Below are 23,987 nucleotides of genomic sequence, written 5' to 3'. Positions count from 1 at the left end.
AATTTCTTATCCAGTTTTAGGTAGAGGTGATATTCTAGGACTGGTTCTGTATGTGCATTATGACAGCCTTGCTGATTTTGAATGGAGCTTCTTGATAATCAAACCTTTTAGCTTCTCAGAAGTTCCTTATGTTCACTCTGTACTACCAACAACTAGAGATACTGACAGTGATCTTTCACCTTTCCCAGGGGCACCACAGGCTGGGGAGGTTTGTCTAAGCTCTTCCTTCCCGCTCTGGAAAGGCATATTTGTGTCATTGTTTTTTCCCTTATGTTTGACCACATGGGGCAGTAGAAGGAGGACTTTTGGAGCTGACTAACTGAAGGAGACCTGAATTTGAAGAGAAAATGGCACCTTTGATCAAAAAGGTCTCTGTACAGGTCCTACCTGTCCAGTAATACATAGTATTTTGGTTTTACTGCAGTGTAACAGGCAAGCATGTGGCAAGCCAGGAAACTTGGCACTGTGTTTCAGCAGCGGAAACTGGCTTTGCAGAATCTGTGTCGTTTCATCCTGCCCACTAGTTGCTGTAGTCTGAGATGTGTAGTTGCCAGAGGCAACCTCGGCATTAATGTTGCAGTGGCTGCACTGAAAGATTGCTGGAATAGAAATTCAGTACATAATGTTTTTGGAGATATGTAGTATTTGCGAGTGTAGTTAGGCAGGTGCCTGTCATTTTTTTCTAAGGCCCTCATAAATCAAAAAGACAGGAAAAATCTTGGCATGGATTGTCACTGCTCCGTTCAAAACGGTTGGAATAACTTGGCACTCTAACAACTTTTATTCTAGGAAGATGCTGTAATTGGTGTCTTGAATTTACACTACTGAGCAGGTTGCTGAACTCCCTGTCCCTTTTAAAGTAGCTCTGACTCCCAGAGGTTGTTAAATTGAAATTACAGGTTTGTAAAGCAATAATCTCTTGTCATTAGACATCGTGCATCCATATAGCTTGAGGATTGTATTAGTTAAATTACCATGGTTTCGGAAAACCCTAGTTGCAGATCCAGAAGTCCATTGTATTAAGTTTTACAAATATAAGATAAAAGATAGTCTTAAGCAGTTTACAATGGAAGTATTGGGCAAACAATGGTAGAGGAGTACTCATGAGATATTTTGTGTGGTGGTTAGTTAGACATGAGCCTGTCTGAGGTTTAAGTGCTTAGATAAATATCAGCTTTGGCTGGGCTGTCATGCAAGCAGGGAGTGAGATGCTCTTTTTGAGAGTATAATTCTGTCCTAGTGCAGCTGTACGTCTTCCGAGGTGAAGTTGGAATGCATTTTTCAATCTTGATGCATGTGCACAATGTTGGTATCCCTCTTTGCTGGTTCTTTCCCTTGTTTAGATGCAGTCTGTGCAGTATGGCCTAAAAGGTTTCTACTTCCTGGTTCTCCCCCACCCCCTTACACCCTCCTTCTCTTTTTTTTTTTTTTTTCTTCTTTCTTTCCAGGAACCATCGTGATTTAGGCGCTTGTACTCAGGCTTGTACTTTATTTCCCCACTCTCCCAAGGGTAGCAGTATTCATGTTCAGAATCCTCCTCTGCTGTTGCATGGTTTCTTTTTTGAAGAATACGTCATCCTAATTTAGATCGTGTGGCTCCTTGTGTCTGCTCCTGGCTGTCTGTGCTCAGACCAGTGCTGTCTGTGGGTATACCGCTAAACTACCAAAATAGCTGGGTTCTGCAGAACAGTGAAATTTAGCCATCTTTTGTGCACCAGTTTGTTACCAGATACTTATTAAATCTGGTGGTTGCGAGTCTCGAGAGGCTTTATACACCTTTATTTCTTTAAAGCTTTTAGATAACAGGTGAAAGTTAAAGCTGTCAGAAGGGTGCTCTAGACCTTGAAGAAGATTTCAGTCCACTCTGAAAGAGGTGTTGGATACTAAAAATTGTCCCTGAGCTAAAGGCTCTTTTTTGGTGAGTGTCCAGGAAATGCAAATGAGGTCACTGCATTCATGTACCTGGGGAACAGAAGTAGATTTTTTTTAAAATTATCTGTGTTGTTAGAACTGACATTAGATATCAGAATAATTTGATGAGTATTTTGCATCCTGTCTCATTATTATGCACTTTGAGAAGGCAGACATGAGGGAACCTTTCATGTCTTAAAAGAAACAGAACTTTTTAAAATTTTAAACCCAGTTTATCATCAGTTTATAAATTTACTTCTTTGTCTTGAAATAAGCTATTTTCGAATAGTATAGCTCACTTTCTTGATGATTGTGCCTTTCAAAATGAGCCTTTGAACTGAGCCTTTTTTTTTCCTTTCAGCAGAATTTCCTTAGTAGTAGTAATTAAGAAACAGAGCTCCTCAGGTTGTCTAGAGTTGCAATTATAAAAGAGCACCCCACTCCTTTGAAAGCCAGATTCAAGGTGCTGTATGCCACTGGGCACTGCAAAGGCAATGCTTAGGTCCCTGTTAGTAAAACTCCCAGAATAGCTTCCTCAATGTTTGTGTAGCTTGAAAAAATAGATTTTTGGTCTTTTCTGAGTGTATCACCAGTCTTAGATTTAGAGGAATATTCAGCTGTCGGATTTTAGTTCAGCTTGTGGCACTGGTGATGGGAGTTATTTTTGGATTACGCTCTTTAAGTAAATGTAGCTGGATCCTGCAAGAGCCATCAAGTGGCAGGAAACTTTGAAGTGGTTTTGTAAATCTTCCTCTTGGGGGCTGTGTCAAATTTGCTTGGATTGAGAGGGTGACTATTTCATCTGCTGTATAAAGCCTGATTAGAAATGAAGTTTCAGACAAATAATACCAGTTTCTATTTTTTTTCAAAAGTCTCGTTGAATGTAAACCTAGCTCACAGGTATCTTCATCTAATCTTGGTGTTCTGGTTCTAAGTAATTCCTGTTTTAGTCCTTTATTGGTTTCTATCTTGGCATTTTGTGTCAAGACCCTGTTTAGCACTCTCAAAGGATTTGGAATGAGAGAGAGTAACAGAAACAAAGACATCAATCAGATAGTGGGCCCTCTAGTGTAGTAACATGTTTGATAGTGGTCAGTACCATTTCCTTCACAGTAGTCCAGGCACCTCTGTGAAACAAGGTGTTCAGAGAAGAATTGACTTCTTTGTCTCGTGCAGTTAGTGGTTTTATACCTTACCACTTGCTCATATAGTGTATATTTTTCATCCAATTTAATCTAAAGTTTGCTTTGTGGTTTTTTTTTTAATGGAAAAGTAGTTGTCATGTTTTCAATACTCATTAAAATGATTTTGTAATTTAATGTGTAAATCTTAAAGAATGATGAAGAAAGTTCTTAAAAGTTAATGTACACATGAAACATTATTGAATAAATTTCATGTTCTTATTAAACTCCATTTTCTAAGTTACATTCCTCTAATGCCCGTGCAGTCTTGCTCTCAGATGACACAAGCGTAAGGGAGATCAACACAGGTCAGAACACTGAACCTTACTTCTTTATTTTTGGTGTTACTGTATGGCATCGCATGGAGGTGATCTGTATTGGAAGACGTGCTTTTGCAGCTTGACATTAAAATTATGCCTCTTGTCCAATCCAGTCTTAGAGGCAATTCTTATCCTGGTGATATAGCATAAACACAGTTTAGAGAATGCACTGCGCTGAATACATAAATATGGCAACTACAGCTTCTTTTCTGTGGATCAGAGCATATGCATAAACAGTATAACCTCTCTTGCCTATTCTGAATTTAAAAGATGAGGCTGGTGTCTGTTTCTGTCAAGTCTGTAGGAGCTCAGAAGCACAACAGGAGTTGAAATCTCAAGAGCAGTTAGTATGTTTCAGTATCAGAGTGTTGTATTTCTCCAAAGGTTTGAAGGAGTTCCAAAGTATGCGTTGCTTCTATTTTTAAAGAAAATCCAGCAAAATTGACCATTACCTTCTAGGTATTTGAAATGTTAAGAATGATTTGGTAAAATTAGCATATGTATATATGACCTTTTTGCACCAGCAGCTTGAGTCTGTCATAGTATTTAACAGTTATTTGTTCATTGCTGTAATGTATATTATTATAACTAAGGGGGTGGAGCATGGTTTGCATGTAATGGTATACATGCTTAACAGATACATGATTTAACCTGCTTTTAGAAGTTTGTTGCCATCAAGTGTATTTTAAGAGTAATTTGTACTGTAAAAACAGGTTTCTTTTCCAGATATACATGCATATTTAAAGAAAACAACCCTTTTTTTTCAGGTCCCTTTACAGATGTAGTAACTACAAATCTTAAACTACGAAATCCATCAGATAGGAAAGTATGCTTCAAAGTGAAGACCACAGCGCCTCGTCGATACTGTGTGAGGCCAAACAGTGGAATTATTGACCCAGGATCGTCTGTAATCGTTTCAGGTAAAAATAAATAGATGCAGTTGTAGGTCAGGTGTCTTTGGGCCTTTCATGAAGTTCTCTAATGCTTGATCTTAGAGGCTGTTTGAAGTATGTCAGCTTTTAAAAAAAGTTTTTTTTTAAAAATAAAACAGTTCCCCTTCATTAGTGCAATGTCAACTTGATGTAGAACTGCAATGATACATGAAAAATCCTCCATACAGAAATACTTGCCATTTGTCACATTTATCTGCAGCTCTCTGAAAGGAGGAGAAGAAAGTTGGAAATGGACAGTGACATTAACAGTACCTTTGCTTCAGACTACTATATTCATGCTTATATCTTGAAGTATTGCTTGGATGCTCTGATGTGTTTGAAGTTAACATTTGACCATTCATTGCACTTACAAAATAATTCACAATTTTAGGCTACTTGTTTTGACCATAGTATTGGTCCCTGAACTCTATTGTTTCATAATTATTTCATTTATTGTCGTAGTGTAAAGTGGCAATCACTAAATTGCTTTTGAAGAATTATATTTTCTGTTATTTTAGGTAGGTGGAGCAGTTTGTAGCTTTTAAATTTGAAAAATGTTTCACTATAGAGACGCTCTCTCCTTACTCTGTTTTTGTTTTTTTGGGTGAGAGAATTAAAAAGAATCCTTACTTTTACTTTTCACCAGAGTGTGAGCCCTAAAACCAGACAATATTTCCTTTTTTTCCCATGAAACTCCTTGTAGGTTTGGCGTACATACTTCATTCTGACAATCCACAGAATTTTGATAGCTGGATGTAAAATGATCTAATCCTACTCTAGACTGTAGAATGTCAAAAAGACCAGGTGGTAGTAATCATGGGAGTAGACGTTGTCAAGAAAATAGGAAAAGACTAGGCATCAGTCTTCAGATTTGGTAAATTATTTTCATAGGTCATTTTCCTTATAATTTTCATAGAATGGTTTGGGTTGGAAGAGACCCTTAGAAGTCATCTAGTCCAACCCCCCTGCAGTGAGCAGGGACATCTTCGACTAGATCAGGGTGCTCAGAGCCCCATCCATTCATCCATCCATTGAATGTTTCCAGGGATGGGGCATCTACCACCTCTCTGGGAAACCTGTGCCAGTGTTTCACCATCGTCATTGTAACAAAATTATTTCTACATCTACCCTCTTAGTTGAGTTGAAAACCATTACCCCTTGTCCTATCGCAATGAGCCCTGCTAAAAAGTTTGTCCCCATCTTTCCTGTAGGCGCCCTTTAAGTACTGAAAGTCTTCACTTCTCCAGGCTGAACAACCCCAACACCCTCAGCCTTTCTTCACAGAAGAGATGTTGCATCCCTCTGATTGTTTCTGTGGGCCTCCTCCAGGTCTGCTCCAACAGGTCTATGTCTCTCCTGTGCTGAGGACCCCAGAGCTGGATGCAGTCCTCCAGGTGGGGTCTCACCAGAGCAGAGGGGCAGAATCACCTCCCTGAACCTGCTGGCCACACATCTTTTCAGGCAGCCCAGGATATGGTTGGCTTTCTGGGCTGTAAGCGCACATTGTTGGCTCATGTCCAGCTTTTCATCCACCAGTACCCCAAGTCCTTCTCTGCCGGGCTGCTCTCAATCCATTTGTCCCCCAGTCTGTATTGATACTGGGGGCAGCCCAGACCCAGGTGCAGGACCTTGCCCTTGGCCTTGTTGAACTTCATGGGGTTCACATGAGCCCACCTCTTGAGCTGGTCCAGGTCCCTCAGGATGACATCCCATCCGTCAGGTGTGTCAACCGCACCACTCAGCTTGGCATCACCTGCAAACTTGCTGAGGGTGCACTTGATCTCACTGTCTGTCATTGATGAAGATACTAAATGGTACTGGTCCCAATACAGACCCATGAGAGACACCACTTGTCACTGGTGTCCATCTGGGCATTGAGCCGCTGACCACTACGCTCTGGATGCGACCATCCAACCAATTCCTTGTCCAGCAAACAGTCCACCCATAAAATCCATCTCTCTTCAATTTAGAGAGAAGGATCTTGTGGGGGAACCATGTCAAAGGCCTTAGAGAAGTCCAGATAGATGACACCCATAGCTCTTCCCTTGTCCACTGATGTAGTCACTCCACCACAGAAGGCCACTAGGTTGGTCAGGCAGGACTTGCCCCTGGTGAGGCCATGCTGGCTGTCTTGAATCACCTCCCTCTCCTCCATGTGCCTTAGCGTAGTTTCTAGGAGGATCTATTCCATGATCTTCCCAGGCACAGAGGTGAGGCTGACAGGTCAGTAGTTCCCAAGGTCCTCCTTTCTACCCTTTAAAAATGGGTGTGAAGTTTCCTTTCTTCCAGTCACCAGGGACTTCTGACTGCCATGACTATTCCAAATATCATGGAGTGTGGCTTGACAACTGTATCGGCCAATTCCCTCAGGACTCTGGGATGCATCTCGTCAGGTCCCATAGACTTATGTATGTTCATGTTCCTCAGGTGGTCACAAACCTGATCTCCTCTTACAGCACAAGGGACTTTGCTGCCCCACTCCCTGCCTTGCAGTCCATCTGCTCAAGAGGTGTGGGAAGAGAGGTTGCCAGTGAAGACTGAGGGGAAAAAAGTACCTCGGCCTTCTCCTCATCCGTTGTTACCAGTTTGCCAGCCTCGCTCTTCAAGGAGGGGGTACGCTTTCTCTGACCTTCCTTTTCTGACTGACATACCTGTAGAGGCCCTTCTTATTGTTCTTTGCATCCCTTGCCAAGTTCAGCTTCATCTGCCTTGGCCTTCCTGACCCCATCCCTACACAACCGGGCAGCGTCCCTATACTCTTCCCAGGATCCCTGTCCCTCCTTCTTGCCATTTAGTTTGACCAGAAGGTCTAGAGTCAGCCGTGCTGGTTTCTTGCCTTCCTTTCCTGGTTTCTTACACCTGAGGATCGAGAGGTCTTGTGCTCTGTGGAAAGCATCCTGAAGATCTGCCATCTCTTCTGACGTAGGAATTTACAGAATAAAGGGGATTCTCAAACCAGTGACTGTAAGAAGTGAGAAGTTCTTTATTTCTCTGGACCTACCATATTTCCTAACTTGGAGAGAGGGGAATTCCCTTTTTATAGGGAGTGGTCTTTATAGGTTGTAGAGGCCACAGGCAATACAGGTGTGAGCTCCTAGATGTAGATCTTGTAAGTCTAGAAAGCTGAGTTTTGTAGAACCTTTAGAAAGCTGTTGAAAGGCAAAAGGGAAACACGGAGCAATCCTCAGAGCTTTTCAGATTCATATCGATATACCCTTTGGGAAGTTTAAAAGAAGCTGGAGAACTAGCTTCAGGTGATATGTTCAAATATTGCAAGGAATAACTCGGGAAGACTTTATGATTGATTAAAATATTAGAGTAACTTTCCTTGTACAGCAGACACCAGCTGTGTAATCTAATATGATCTGTAGAATGTGATGCTTTAAAACAGTCCGGGATCTTGTGGATGAAGAATCATTTTACTGAGAACTGGTTCAAGATTCAAGTAGTCAAAATCCTACTTTATTTCAGTCTTCAATTTCGACTTACAGCCATTTTGTCTTAACGGTTTGTTTGATCTGGTATCGGGGATTTTTCCCGTAGGTAGTCATACGTCATGACAAAGATATTGCTGGACTTTCTTTTCAGGGAATTGAATAGATTGAAGTATTCCATTTGCCTATTGTGAAGTGTGTTTTCATAGTTAAAAAGCATCCTTTTAATGCTTTGAATATTTCAGTTTTTTAAATGAGGTAATTCTGGAGCTGTATACAGTATTTCAGCTTCAGGTTCATCAATAAAGAAAATCAGTATCATACTGTTTGACGCTTCAGTTTGCTTTGCAGGGAGTCTTTGATATCCCTTTTTCTGTATTACTGGATTCTCATGCAGTTATTCAGCTAGAGTGACCCCAAATTGCTTTCATGTGCAGTTGTTCAGTTATAGTGATTCCACAATGCTTTTCAGAATTAAGTTCTCTTCCCCAAAGTCTCAGCTTCATTTTTTGTTTTTAAGCATATAATTTTTTTGGGGTCACTTGGTAAACCAAGTGCACAGATAATTTTTCTAGTGACCCATTTTGTTATCTCATCAATCTCTCAACTGAATGTTTTCAGTGCTGACTCATATAATTAAGAACAGATTTCCCTCGCAATGACAATGTTGTGTAGAGAGAAGTCACTGTAGGATACCATGGGCTGAAAGTCTGTGTTCAAAACTAAATGTTGAGACAGTATTAGGCTGTCTTCAGCATGTATAATGCATCGTACTTATTCAGAGTCAAGCCAGTTTTTAAATTCATTGTTGATGTGATTTAACAGTCATTTTAAGGAATTCCGTGGGCATTTTATCATTCAATTGTGAATCACTACATAACCTTCTTCAGCTGTGTTCAGACTACGTTTTTCCCCCAAAAAATACTTACTTACCTTGATGCCCCTAAACTATTTATAAATGGCATCATGTATTGTTTGTTGTTAACTTGTTAACAACAATTGCTTGTTGTTGATTTCTCTTTTCAGAGTATAGCGTGTTACTCTTCTTCCTTCACAACTTGTTACTGTTACTGTTCTTCCTTCTGGTTTTCAGACCCCTTTAAGATTTATTTTCTGGAGATAAAGCTCTCCTGCATAGAAAACCTAGGCCTATTAACAAGAGGCTTGCTTTCATAGCTATTTGTTACAATTCCCCTAAAGTGATGTCTGGATTACTCAGGGATTCCAAGAGCATGTTGAAAACTATGGCTTCATATATTAATGAGACTTTCCATGCTTACTTAAAACTGTGAAGAGCTCTTTGAATTTGTGGATTATCTTTTTTCTGCTGCTTTCCAATTCAGTAAGATTTTCAGCTGTTACTGAGTGGTCAAAGAACATAAAGTATTTTACTAGTTACCCAAGGATTCTGCCAGCATGTGAAGAAGTTCTCTGATGATGGAAAGCTGGCTTTGCCATCTTTCAAGTTACTCCATCTGTTCTCTTGGCTATAGAAAACTGAAGTATTGCATGCTATTCAATAGTCTGTTGATGCAATGATTCTTAGAGATAAATTGCTATAATATCCATACCTGGAAGAAGCATTTAGTTTGGTTATGTTTTGGACTACAGTGAGACCAATGGTTAAGGAAACCTGACTTTTAAACCTTTCCAGATAGGATTGTTTGAAAGCATGTCAAATACTGCAGTTCCTTTTTGTGCTTTATTTGTGAAATATATCTGATTCATATTATTCACTTATCCTTTAATTATGCTGTATGTAACATTTAAGGAAAAAAAAAAAAGAGCTAACCGTCCTGTAGCAAATACTTGCAATTTCTAACTAGTATTTAAGGTCTAAAATTAGGTGGCAGTGCCATTAAATTTAGAAATAACTTTTTTTTGTAGGTGTGCGTGCTAGTGAATTTGGAAAGGCCAAGTTAGTAATTTTGATACTGAACTTATTATTTTATAAATTAATGCAGTTCAATCCTACCTTGAAGAATTTACTCTCTGTGTGAAGGGAAGCATATTGAACCAAGTTGGGCAGGAACGTTGATCTGCTTGAGAGTAGGAAGGCTTTACAGAGGGATCTGGACAGGCTGGATTGAGGGGCCAAGGCCAACTGTATGGGGTTCAACAAGGCTCAGTGCCAGGTCCTGCATCTGGGTCACAACAACCCCATCCAACGCTACAGGCTTGGGGAAGAGTAGGTGGAAAGCTGCCCGGCAGACAAAGACCCAGGGTGCTGGTTGACAGCGGCTGAACATGAGCCAGCAGTGTGCTCAGGTGGCCGAGGTGGCCAGCAACATCCTGGCTTCTATCAGAAATAGTGTGGCCAGCAGGAGTAGGGAAGTGATTGTGCGCCTGTACTTGGCACTGGTGAGGCCACACCTTGAATACTGTGTGCAGTTTTGGGCACCTCACTACAAGAAAGACATTAAGCTGCTGGAGCGTGTCCAGAGAAGGGCAATGAAGCTGGTGAAGGATCTGGAGAGCAAGTCTTATGAGGAGTGGCTGAGGGAATTGGGGTCATTTAGTCTGGAAAAGAGGAGGCAGAGGGGAGACCTTATTGCTCTCTACAACTACCTGAAAGGAGGTTGTAGTGAGGTGGGTGTTGGTCTCTTCTCCCAAGTGACAAGTGATAGGACGAGAGGAAATGGCCTCAAGTTGCACTAGGGGAGGTTTAGATTGGATAGTAGGAAAAATTTTACCAAAAGGGTTGTCAGGCACTGGAAGAGGCTGCCCAGGGAAGTGGTTGAATCACCATCCCTAGAGGTATTTAAAAGGTGTGTAGACGTGGTGCTTAGGGACATGGTTTAGTGGTGGACTTGGCAGTGCTAGGTTAATGGTTGGACTTGATGATCTTAGAGGTCTTTTCCAACCTAAATGATTCTGTGGTTTTATACATCTAAAGATTAAGAATTGTGGAAAATATAATTGAATTGCTGAAAACTGTAGCAGCATTGAAGTCTACAGGCTGAATTGGTTTAGAATATATGGGACCTTTGTTCAGAACATTCAATGTGTTTTTTCTAGCTAAATTGGTATTTCTGCTATAGCTTTTTCATTGCTGTAAAATAGGTAAATATACAGATACCTGTTGGTAGGAATCCATAGATGTACTTCTTGAGGGTTGTTTTTTTAATCATTATCTGAAACTACTTAAGATTTTCTTTTAATTTTGTATGAAGATATACTGAACTGGAACTCCCAGTCTGTGGAAGACAAGTGTATCTACAGTGTCAAATAATTTTTCTCTGCAGTTCACCCTTGAGTCCTCATCCTCTGGTAGACCAAGTTGCAAGTGTACCTGCATACACATATTTAACTACAATTTATGCGGTCCTGTAGTCCCATGTGGAGTAAGGTGACTAATTGTCTTTGAAAGGAGATAAGGGCACTAACATGATAGTTTGTTTCAGGGTTTGTTTGAGACACGCAGTGTGGTTGAAGGTAGACTCTGCTCTTTGTCCATCCCTCTACTTCCGTAGACCCTCAACACTACCATAAAAAACCTTGTGTAGTCAGGTATTTCTGCAGACCCTTATATGCAACTATATCCTATATCCTATTCTAATCTCCTGGTCTGTATTATAGACATCATGCTATTTCAGTCCCTTTGAACTAAAGATACCACACACAAAATAGTGATGCCAGGGTGACCTGGACAAACGGCTATGTGGTGTAAGAATATAGTCTGCTACTAGATGGCCTTTTACAACTTGGATGGGTGAAGGTACTGTGCTTCTGTAATTAAAGTTTTCATTTAAAAGTATTGTGCTGTATAAATAATGGAGGCTACAAATACCATCAGTGATTTTTTTTTTTCTCTGAGCTTGTGCACACTTCAATATAATAACTTTAGAACTATGAGTTTCTGTTCTTGACCAACAGCGTTTTCAACTTTAGAAAGCTGAAAGTGCAGTAAAAAGGCTGTCATTCAGAAAGTCTGAACTGGTTGCATACTTGTAGCACAAACCACGTATTGTCAGAAACACCTGGTTTCATCCAGAAGGTTTGGTTTTTTTTTTTTGAATCTGTGTTATAGTATGTTTGTATTAGGTTTGCGTGGCAAGGTTTCGGTAGCGGGGGGCTACAGGGGTGGCTTCTGTGAGAAGCTGCCAGAAGCTTCCCCTGTGTCCGACAGAGCCAATGCCAGCCGGCTTCCAAGTCGGATCTGCCACTGGCCGAGGCTGAGCTCATCAGCGACAGTGGTAACACCTCTGGGATAACGTATTTTGAGAAGGGGGCAAAAAAACCCTGTGCAACTGCATCCAGAGAGAGGAGTGAGAACATGTGAGAGGAACAACTCTGCAGACACCAAGGTCAGTAAAGGAGGGGGAGGAGGTGCTCCAGGCTTTGGAGCAGAGATTCCCCTGCAGCCCGTGGTGAAAGCCCATGGTGAGGCAGGCTGTCCCCCTGCAGCCCATGGAGGTTCATGGTGGAGCAGATACCCACCTGCAGCCCGTGGAGAACCCCATGCTGGAGCAGGTGGATGTGCCCGAAGGAGGCTGTGACCCGTGGGAAGCCCACACTGGAGCAGGCTCCTGGCAGGACCTGTGGACCCGTGGAGAGAGGAGCCCATGTGGGAGCAGGTTTGCTGGTAGGACTTGTGACCCTGTGGAGGACCCACACTGGAACAGTTTGTGGAGGTCCCTCTCTCTCATGGGAGGGACCCCACGCTGCAGCAGGGAAAGAGTGTGAGGAGTCCTCCCCCTGAGGAGGAAGGAGTGGCAGAGACAACGTGTGATGAACTGACTGCAGCCCCCATTCCCTGTCCCCCTGCGCTGCTGGAGAGAAGGAGGTAGAGAAAATCGGGAGTGAAGTTGAGCCTTGGAAGAAGGGAAGGGTGGGGGTGGTGTTTTAAAATTGAGTGTTACTTCTCATTACCCTACTCTGATTTGATTGGCAGTAAATGAAATTAACTTCCCCGAGCCTGAGTCTGTTTTGCCCATGACAGTAACTGCTGAGTGATATCCCTGTCCTTTTCTTGACCCAGGAGCCTTTCATTCTATTTTCTCTCCCCTGCCCAGCTGAGGAGGGGGAATGATAGTGCGGTTTTGGTGGGCACCTGGCATCCAGCCAGGGTCAACCCACCACGAAGTTGAAAGCTGAAAATGCAGCGAGAAAGTACATGACATAAAAAACAAGGAGTGGGTATTATGAGTTTTATTTTAATGTTCCTCTTAAAGCTGCCTTTACAGGAAATTTGATTTTGAATTTCATCCCCCTTTCTTTGCTGGTATAATGCAGTGGAGGCCCAAAATTTGCCACAGAATTAAAGTGTGTACCTGGATTTTGCAGTACTTTTGGACAAACGTTAACCTTTAGACTGAACTTACGGTTAAGAATGTTAAAACCTGAGTAAAATGTGTTGTATAGTTATTACATAACTAATCACTATAATTTTTTTTTAAGAGCTTAATTTGAAAGTGTTTTAAAGATGTGTTATTAAAGCCCCAGGCAGCTTTACCTCCTATAATAACTGTAGTTTAAAAGAAGTAGTTTAGTAGTTTTGCTCCCACCTTAGATAAATACATCTTTAGAAGTCAGTTGACCTTGCCCCACACATTGGTGGTCTACCTAATGTAGGTTCTCTCACCCCCTCCCCCGAGTAACTCTCATAATGTGTGCTACAGTTCTTTAACTTCGCATTCATTTAATCATAAAATGTATTTAATCCAAAGAAGAGTCCTGTAGCGTTTGCTCAGAGTTTTTTCGTCTGTCTTACAGGATCTGCTTTTTCATACTTGTATACAAAATGTCTTTTAGCAATAGGAATTAGAGAAATAATCATGTCAGGTACACCAGACTCTGGAAAAACTTTTAAGATCCTTCTGCTCAGTACCTGTTGCTGCAGTGTATATCTTCTCTATTTTCAGTGCTGCCTTTGTATTTTAACTTTCAGTGTCTGTTCAGTGAGAAGCAAATCTAAAGTGGATAGTATGCTTGTTACAGTGACTAGCTGAAGAATCAGTTTTATGCTTTCTTTTTTTCTTTTGAACAGTAATGCTGCAGCCTTTTGACTATGATCCAAATGAGAAGAGTAAACACAAGTTTATGGTACAAACAACCTATGCACCACCAAATATTTCAGATATGGAGGCAGTGGTAAGTAAAAATGGGGTAGAATGACTGTTGTATGTATATTTTTTTCTTAAAAATTCAGGCTTCATGTAAAATTCATGTAAATGAATTCTGATTTTGCAATTTATTTTTGAAGAAGAATTAATTGGGTTTTCTCTGAACAAGTATGATTTCCATATGTGATTCAGGGTTTTTAATATTAAATACAAGCTCAGTTCTTAGAACTTGCCTAGTGAACTGGTTGAATGGAAGTAATAGTGAATCTAAGGTAAGGTCAGTTCTGTGTTAAAATATGGGCTGCTTGTACCTTCTGTGCAGCTACTCTGAAGGGGATAAACATTGTATTTGAAGGAACCAAGAGAATATTTAAACAACAAGCCTGAAGCTGTATGAAATGGGTGGTGCATTTGGTCTGAGAAGTGTTTAAGTGCAATGTTGAATGGGATTATAATGGATTTGGAAGACTAAGATAAGTCTCTCTACGACATACCAAGTGGCTAAACACAGCACAAATGATAGATTTATTTTCTGTTTTGATAGAACATGTTGTAGATGCAGTTCATAGGCAGGGTTGGTCTGATGAAAATCCAGAAAGAAGATACTTGGTTTGTGCTCGTTAGCGCAGAAGTAAGGACACCCGTTTCTGATGTTACAAGCTGGCAGCAATGGGAAGAAAGCCTTCGGTTGTCAGAACACGCCCTTTAGGGTGTACTTGGACTCCTGTAAGCATGTATATTAAGGTGGAGGGGATTGATGCACAGGCTTCTGTCTCTGGAGAGTTTACACGGGTACATTCAATGTTCACTCAAGGCAGAGGAGGAAAGGGGAAACAAAGGATAAAGATGAGGTTCTATGAATCACTGAAATCCACTAGACCTCTGCAGGTTTAGGCTCTGTCCCGGTATATGAAAGCAAAAAATACTGTGGCATCACTCTTCACTGGAACCAGTGGAAGATCTTTTAGATTTTGTTAAGCTTTTGAGCATGCAGCTAGAAAGTTAACATCTCTCTTCCTTTTTGGTCTGGTTTACTTTTTCTTAATATGGTCCAATAGCTCTTGGAAGTGAAGCGTAACTATTTGGTGAGGATCTAAAATTACACTTTAGAAATACCTTTCAAATAACTGCTTTCTCAGTGTGTTCAAGTATAAAATACTAAGAAACCGATCTCGCAGAAAATTGGTAATTGTAGTTAGTTTCTGTACAACTAATGCCATTGACCACCCTCATCCCTCCCATCCCCACCCCCCAAAAAAGGAAGGATATTATGAAAAGCCTGGATATCCTAGTGTGTAAGACCTTCAATAACTTGAGATGATCTGTTGTTGGAAAAATCGCCATAGACTTCAGGTCAATCTCTGAGCCTAAAGATTTAAGGCAACTACATGAAGTGTATGCTTTGAAAGTTAATTGTCAGTTGAGCAGAGAGATTCCAGCATATTTCATAATTATTTACATATATTCATAACCATTATAATTTAAAATGTTGGGGTTTTTTATATAAACAGCTTTGAAAAATTCTCTAGGCCTGAATTGTCATGTATTATGTAGTAAAGGGAGGAAGTAGTTAAAAATCTAAAATATGAAAAACTAAAGAAATTTACTGTCGAACTAAATAGAGAGTCACTAAAAGGTGTCTTTCAGTCTTGTTTAAAATTGGTGCTTCCAAGATGGGGCATAAGGAGTACTTTTACCAAGGAGGGAGAGGGCTAGAACTTTGATCTTAAACTGACTCAGATGGTACTTGTTCTTCATTATGTGTTAAAGGAATCACTGTATTGTCCTCTCCCTATCCCCAATAAGCCTCTGGATCCATCCTTGTGTTCAATTTACTTATTTCCATTTCTAGACTTAATTAACCATTTCTAGCTTTCATTACTTCGCAGTAGTCAAAGTGAACAAAAAAAACCTGTTCAGAAGCAAGTCTGAAAATTGCTGCTAGGGTAAGGACAGTATTCAGCTGTGCATAGGAGGGCAAGTACTAAGAGCAAGCTAATGAATTGTTCAGATGTTTGCATGAGTCTGACATGCTAAGTAACTATATTAATTTTTGTCTTAGTGGAAAGAAGCAAAACCCGATGAGTTAATGGACTCCAAATTGAGATGTGTGTTTGAAATGCCCAGCGAAAATGATAAACTGGTAAGTAGGAAGAGAGTAAGAAACTGTCATACGCTGACTGGTAGGATCTCACTGAAATTTATTTCAAAAATTTTTAAACCTATTTGATTCATTAGATGCATTTTTAGCAATTTGTCCTAAATTAGACAGGAGGGGTGTTCAGTGTGTAACTTTTCAAGGATTCATAGAACCATAGAACAGCCCAGGGTGAAAAGGAGCTTGAAATACCATCTGGTCTAACCTTTTGCTGGAAAGGGAGCATGCTGTTCAACTGCATCTTAAAAACCTCCAGCAATGGAGTCGAGTCCCAAAAATTATTATCCTTTTGTTTCTTTTATTACTGATTTGCTTCAGCATTTTATTGCTTTCAAATTAAAAAAAAACCTAAAAAGAATCTTCATTACACCATACGGTGAAAAGTGAATTGCATCATTTTCTTTTTAAAGTATTAAACACTTTTCAGTTTTAAAAATTCTGTTTCTAATTCAGCTGCATTAGAAAAGGAAGTACTGATTAGAGATTAATGCATGCTTTGGGAATCCTAAATGCATCTTTTGAGTTAGTGGTAAAGACAGATAATCAGACAAAAAAAAAATCCCATTAACTCTTTCATGCTCTTAACTTCAGGCAAAATCTATTCCAGTTGTGTAGGAGATGACAGTTTCACTGTGTATTCCCTAAGGATGTTTGTTTTGTGTTGCCTGATATTTGGAATAGTAGTTAACTATCAGTTACCTAGAAGTTTTGCAGGATATGACTAAATTCTTATGCATTAACTTTTTTTTTTAACCCTTATACTTGAAATTCTGATTTATGAAATCCTAATACTGTGTATTCTGGGGTTTGGGGTGTTTTTTGGAGGGGGTGGGGGGTCGGTTTTTCCCTCTTTTTTTTTTTTTTTTTTTTCCTTTCCCCCCTCTGGTGCTGCTTTTAGCGTTGTGAATTAGAGTGCTAAAGTAGGATTTCTGTAAACAACCTTATTTACTTTATGGCCTTGACTTTTCTTTTTAGTACTGTCCAGTTCTTACAGTGGTCTGTAAGGCATGTTGGGGGAAAGTAGCATGAATCCATGCATGTAAGAAAATATGTCGTCATTTACATGTGTAAAGGGTCTCAGCAAAGGCTGCTAACTGGCCAGTAGCTGTCTTTGCAACCATTCTTGTAATACAGTTTTTGGCGTGTAATGTAAAGAAACTTTTCAGACGTGATATCAGTGTAATGTTTTTGGTGGGTTGGTTTGGTGTTTTTTGTGAAGGATAATTTGAGATGCAGCCTTTTATTCAGGTGTAAGCTGCCTAAGTGTGTGTGTTCAGTGCTAAAACTGTAAAGGTAAAGCATTTATTATCAAGGTGCTTAGTTGTCTGGTTTCTGTGTTTTCACCTTCTTAATAAATTGCATCTTAGATATTAGAAAAATTACACTTGTTTTTAATTTTATAAAATGTGTAATGTGAGAGAAATGTAGCAGATAGTACAAAGGAGGTAGTTTTGTATATTCTTTAATGTGATACCTTCATATTGTTGACAGTACATAATATTTGTATCTTTCTGAGTAGCAGTGTGAGGGTCGCAAAACCCTGCTTTAGCAGTTGATTTAGTCAATCCCTAAAACCTGGCAGTGAGAAATCTGCTAAGTACTGAAGGTGAGCCTCACCTGGCACCTCAGGATATACCTACACTAGGGCACAAGTCAAGCAGCAGAAGCAGGTTTGTTCCAGGGAGATAAGTCATAGGTATCTAGTGAAGTTTCGGTGCTGCTAATGGAATTCAGTTCAGCTCGCAAACCAATTAAAAAAGCAATGGATCCTGATATGCTTACTTATGATATAAATACGTTGGTCTTTTTAAATTCAGTTAGGAGGGCCTATGGGGAGTAGCAGGATCTGGCTTTTAGGCTGCATTGCAAAAAATGTAAAATGCAAGTAGATGCTGTAGACAAAATAACAGCTACTTGCATCGCAACTAAAGAAATTCTTGCATCTTCTTTTAGTTGCTTTGTTATTCCATAGATATGTTTACCTTTTAATAGGTTTTCTGTTACATTGCGTTCTTTCCTTGGACTACTTTGGTTATGAAAGATGCAGTATGGTGGTGGTCTAAATGACATAGCTGTGCAGCTAAGCAAGTAGGAAGGGGCAGAAGCCTGAATCTGAGTATGAGCGTATTGCCATACGAATGCTGTGTTTTCACAAGTGGTAACCTGGGCTATACAGTTGCCATTGTATTATTAATGCCTATTGAAGATAATCGTATATTTTGAGCAGAGCTGTGGGAACTAGATTTTTAATTTCATTTTGGAATTTTCATAGCTTTTTATGTGACTTTTCACTTGTATTCATAATTGGTAATGTGTATTTCAGAGATTCTGTGAGACTGAAGTTCCATGTTTGTGCAATACTTCTTTCCCTCAGTAAGAAGTGCTATAAGTGCGAAATATTTGTGCCACACATACTTCATGTTAGTTTGTGACAAAACCTGCTTTCTTTTTACTTTGCTTTGTTTCTCACTATTGCAGGATTACTTTCTTCCTTCTATTTTTTCCCCTCAAGTTCAAACGCTGTTTGGTGTATTTTATGCCAGCTTTTGGATGCCTGTTGGGTCAGTGTTAAGCAGCTAAAGTATTAATTTTTGTCTCAGTAGCATGTAGTACCAAATGTAAACAGTGCAATATTCTCTTGCTTTTTTAATATTTGAGCTAATCAAAATTGAACTGATAACAGAAGTCTTTGTTCAGATTACTGTAAATATGTACTTCATTGAACTATATTAGTAGCTGAACTGTTTCAATGTTAAGCTGTGGATGAGTTTTCTCTAGGTAAGTAAAATTCTCAAGTCATTCTTAATATTTGTAGAATGATATAGATGCAAGCAAACCTGCCCCAGTACTGAATACATCTAAGCAGGATGGACCGATGCCAAAAGCACATAGTGTTTCACTTAATGATACTGAAACAAGGAAGCTAGTGGAGGAGTGCAAAAGACTTCAAGCAGAAATTATGAAGCTGACGGATGAAAATCGGCACTTGAGAGTAAGTTCTGCTTCTGTGTTTATACTGGAGTGGCTTCACTCTTCTTCATTGAAAGGTCTGGTTTATATTTAGGGCAATAGATGTGTATTCCAGAAAGTAGGTACAACTGTTAGAATGTCAAGATTGATTTGTAATACAATTTTACTCTCCTGAATATACTGAATATTTTGAACTTCTCAGTGATAGAGACTTTGTGATTGTCATGGATGAGATACTGAAGCTACGTAATTTTCTTAAATGGTCCTATTTAAGGTGGTCGTAGTTACTTTAAGTCTAAATGAGATATACCAAATTAGTAGCTTTTAATAAAAGTGCATTGTTATTGAGTAAAAGATCCAAAGTGGTAAGGTTCTGTTTCACAAATGGTTTGGCCAGAGGAGATAAGCAAACACTTCTTTCCAGTACCCTTATGTAAAGGTGCCATTTCAGTAACCTGTAACTAGTCAATATGTGACTTTATGTGACTTTTCTATATATTTGCTTTTGAGTATCTGACAACTTCATTGGCCATGGTAGCCTTTTAAAGAACCATGAAACAGTGATGTTTCCACACCTGTAATTCTGATGACACTGGAACATTTGGAGAGACACTACACAAAGCAGGTGTTTCTCCTTAACAATAAGGAATTACTGCTGTTTAATTCTGACACGTAGTAAGTAAAAGCAGGATTTTTCGTTATGTCTAGCCAGAATTTCAGAATCTTTCTTAGCCAGAGCATGGAGAGAGACTAGTGGAATACCTATCCTTGTTTGAAATATTACAGTTTGCTATCCTCATATTTTGGATTTTGATGTGGTGTAATGTTATTTTTTTAATCTTTATTTAAATGTTCACCAGTAAATTTGGCCTTTGAGTTCAGTTTTTACAATTGTAAAGAAGATGTATTCATAAATTTTTATTTCCATCTGTGTGTTTTCCCTTCTCAGGATGAAGGCTTGAGGCTCAGAAAGGTAGCTCACTCGGATAAATCTGGATCACCCACAGCTTTGGCCCTCAGAGATAATGGCTCTAATTCTCTTCCTTCACTTCTTGTTGTAATTGCAGCCATTTTCATTGGATTCTTTCTAGGGAAGTTCATCTTGTAGAAAGAATGAGTGAGAGAAGCATGCAAAATGCAGCTTCCTTTTTTTTTTTTTTTTTTTTTTCTCGGCCAGAAAAAGATTTGTTTACCTACCACTTCATTGGTAGTATGGCCCAAGCGGCCGTTTTTGTGTACAGCATCATAACAGGCTTTGCCTTTCATGATCTCGCACAGTTAGAAAACACAATCTGAAAAGAGAAACTGTTCGGCTACTGGACAAAATTGTACATTAAGTCATCAATAGCAGGTGTCAGTTGCACAGGCAGTCCTTTATGAAAAATCATAAATAAAGAATTGTTCTTTCTTTCTGTGGTTTTAATAAGAATTCAAAAATTGTTCAGAGTCTTGTAAATGTTATTTTAATAATCCTTTAAAATTTTATCTGTGGCTGTTACCTCTTGAAAACTGATTTATTAGATTGCTAATCCCACTCATTCAGGAATACGACAAGAGGTGTTCTGGGGGAAATGGTGCCTCTTACTGTGTAAATTTTCTCCTTACCTTACTTTGCTAATATCACGGCAGAACTTTTCTTATCCCTTGTGAGGCATTGTTGAGAGTTCTTCATCCTTACAATCCTGTCCCATAATATTTAACATTACAAAAGAAATAAAATTGTTAACAGATTTTTCTGCTGGGTAGCCTGTTTGTGTGTGTCGTACTTTTAGAAGGGATTCCTAACAAGTTCATTGTTCATGGTAATTTGCTACTTGTAACAAATGGCTATTTTGAAGTTTATTTGCTTAAGTCTCTGGCTTTGACTGTTGTAATGAAGCTTGCGGGGGGGTGGGGGGAGGAAGGTTTCCATTCCATTTGTTTAAAAAAAAAATGAACTGTTTTCTGGCTGCTTTCAGCTACAGAGGGGATGGTTATCAAACTTGTTTTGGGACAGAATAATTTAGATATTCAGCAGATACAAATACCAGACAGGAATGCTTTCAATATATTGACAATTTGCTTGGATTGTGTGGGAGTGTAATAATCAACCTTCTGTTCCATCTTTGGATCTTCTGGGTGTCTTCCAGGAGTCAACGTTATTATTATTCTTTGATTCTTTGAAAAGGGTACTTAATTCACATATACTAACTTACTCTGTCTGTAATTCTGTTTTAGCAGGTATTAAAAAATGCAGTTGAATGATTCAGACACCCATAGTGAATTCCATGACGCAGAAGAGTTGATATTTGCTGAGTGAGCCTCAGTTGCTCACCCTTTGAAAATGAAAATAACTTTTATGCAACTCTTGGCAGATCTACCTGTGTTAACCATGTATGACTAAGTTTTAAAGAATGTATTTTTTGGGGGTCTGAAATGCTTCCCTGCACTTAATCTTATGTCTTGCCTCATCTCTGAATATGTCATGAAAACAAAAGAGGAGTTTGGAACAAAACATTATCTGTACTTCTGACTAAGCGAAATCCAATACAGGGAATTACTTGTAAACTGAAAAATTGCAGAAGGGATATACTCCTGTAAGCAAAATTGTGTATGCTCATGGACAGCTTGACTTGATGTGGTGCAGCTAAGTGTGTTAGACCTTATGTAGCTGAGAAAAATGTTCTGGAGAAGGTGTATGTTATCTTGGTTGCCTTTGATTTCTAGTGCTTTTTTTTTAAAAAAAAAACAACCAAACAATCACTCTATAATTACGTCATGTTCTGTCATTGCTTTCTTGGTAACTTTTTTTATAAAGTCTTGCATACGTGCAAGGAAGATGATGAAGAAAATGCAAATACTGCTTATCTTTTCACTTAAGCATGCAAGCACAGGTGTTTCCAATTACTTGTCCAGTGTCTGTATTCAAGTCTCCTTCCATCCTAGTGACTGGAAAAACTATGTTAAGGTTGTGATTATTTTGGTTCCGCTGGGTCAGGATGGTATAATTCTCCCGATTATATATATATATTTTTTTTTTTCTTCTCCCCTCCACCTTCTAACAGAACATGGCCACATCAGGCTTTCATAACCTGTTCCAAACTAATTATGTGGAAAATTACAAAAGCAATAGTGTGCAGGATGTCATTTGCTTCAGAGAGAGCAGTCATTCCTGCATTGAAGGGGAGGGGAAAAAAAAAACCTCTGGAAGATCTGAAAATGTTTACGGTGTAGTGTACAGAGGTTTTCAAGGGTAGCTAGCACTTTCAGGACTTGAGAGCAGTAAAAGGAGTCATTGCTCAATGCATCTGACTCAGTTTTGATGTCTGGCAGCAGAAAGAAGGTAAAAATAATGATAAACTCAGATCGAAATAACTTTTTTCATAAATAACAAACAGGTGGTGGCAAAACTTGGTCATGGTTTAAGTCATGTCTTCAAAGTGGAAGTGTGCAGCGGTCTCAATCAGTGTACTTACTAATGGTATAAGGAGACTGTCTTGGTTTCCAGTAATCCCTTCATAGCTGTATATAAAATGTAATGCTAAAACTATTTTGCTCTCAGGAGTCACTTTGGATGAGATCAACTGTATTCAGTGAATTATGTAATATGGATTAAATTGTTTGTCTTTGTTCCTGAAATGGTTAGAACTTCTTGCTTTGTCTGCCTGCTTACTTGTGTATGTAAGCATGGGGAAATACAGCCTCTCCGCTGCTCCTAGCAATACGATCAGACGATGATGCCCATAAAGTCATGAGAGGCTAAATGTGTAACTTCCGTTAAATATTCACTGCAGGTTGCTCTTCTGATTTCTGAAAAGGGCAAGATGGAACAAATATATGGTATCAAAGTAGTATTTTAAAGTTTTTATGAATATAGCACTTTAAAAAAGGGTAGTATGATGGTTTGGGGGGGAGAAAAAGCCTAGCTAAATAGAAAATATAGCTTCTGTAGTAATTCTGCATACCAAATTTAAGCCACTTGAAAATATATACATATATATATGGATTTCATTTAAGAAAAAGTTAATTGTTTCAATGCACAAGTTATTTGTGCACATCTACTCATTCTCTAAAAGCTGTTGACAAACACTATTGCCCAGGCTTGCATGCTTCTGCTGCTGTGATTGAAGCCAATTTACATATAAGAAGCAACCAAACACTAGCCTGAAACTTCATTTTCCTTTTGGGAGGAGAGAGGGTGGAGGGAGGAGGTGGAAGGTGACATTTTGTCAAAGGGGGAGAGACAAAGTCAATAAGCAAAACTTATCTTTCAGGCCTTCTTCAAAGATATTAAAAGTTGAAGTGTTAATAAACCGCTAAAAATGCAGTAGTGTCCTTTTTATTTTGGAACTTCTCCCTGACTATGTACAAGTCTGTAGACTGTTGGTAGTGAATAGATGTATCTAGGCCACCTCGCAGGCAGTGTAACTACCCTGCTTCCAGGTACTGCTAGTAAATAGCATGAAGCTGTCGTGGATGAAGATTCAGTGTTGGAATGAAGAGCAGGTGCCTGAATCCAGGCAACACTGAGGAATACTGATGGTTTGCCAGATTTATAATAGTCATCGTGACAAAGTGTTTTCTTTTCCCTGTTTGGAGTCCCTAGGTGTTTATGCTTGAACTGACTTGCCAGGGCAAACGCTTGCCTCAGTCTGTGGCAAAAGATGGATTGAGAGCTCCACAGTTATAGAGCAACCTTAATAAACATTTACTGCAATGCCAAAATGCCCTGCTCTTCATGTTTACAGGTGGGATGAAATTCTCTAGCTTGCTTTTTTAGCCATCTTGCTGTGAACCTACCAGTTCACCGCTTTGCTTTCTGCACTGGTTCCTGCTGAGTGGCTTTGTGGGGTACGTCCTGGAAGGCATGTCCCTGTGTGGCACTGACCGCTGCTGACAGGAAAGCTGTCTTTGCTGATCTTGAGCTTCTGTGGCAGCTTTAATCTGGTGGCACATGTCAACACTGGACAAGAGGGGAGGCTATATACAGGAGTGAGTTTTCACAAGGATTTGAGCTCCTGTAGGAAGGACTGAAAC

At 39.5% G+C, this 23,987-nt stretch overlaps 1 protein-coding gene across 1 annotated transcript in view; it reads left to right on the top strand.

Moving 5' to 3' along the window:
• VAPA (VAMP associated protein A) overlaps positions 1-20,716 on the top strand; it is a 36,148-nt gene extending 15,432 nt beyond the window's left edge. Inside the window, exons 2-6 of the mRNA XM_075084686.1 lie at positions 4,180-4,332; positions 13,768-13,871; positions 15,906-15,986; positions 18,817-18,993; positions 19,921-20,716. Of these exons, the coding sequence (XP_074940787.1) occupies positions 4,180-4,332; positions 13,768-13,871; positions 15,906-15,986; positions 18,817-18,993; positions 19,921-20,079 (674 nt within the window). The 3' untranslated portion in view covers positions 20,080-20,716. The remainder of the gene's footprint in view (positions 1-4,179; positions 4,333-13,767; positions 13,872-15,905; positions 15,987-18,816; positions 18,994-19,920) is intronic.
• Positions 20,717-23,987: the final 3,271 nt, after the last annotated feature.

Source organism: Phalacrocorax aristotelis, chromosome 2 (assembly GCF_949628215.1).
Source record: "Phalacrocorax aristotelis chromosome 2, bGulAri2.1, whole genome shotgun sequence".
Taxonomy (NCBI): Eukaryota; Metazoa; Chordata; class Aves; order Suliformes; family Phalacrocoracidae; genus Phalacrocorax; species Phalacrocorax aristotelis.
This window is presented reverse-complemented; position numbering and strand designations above follow the sequence as displayed.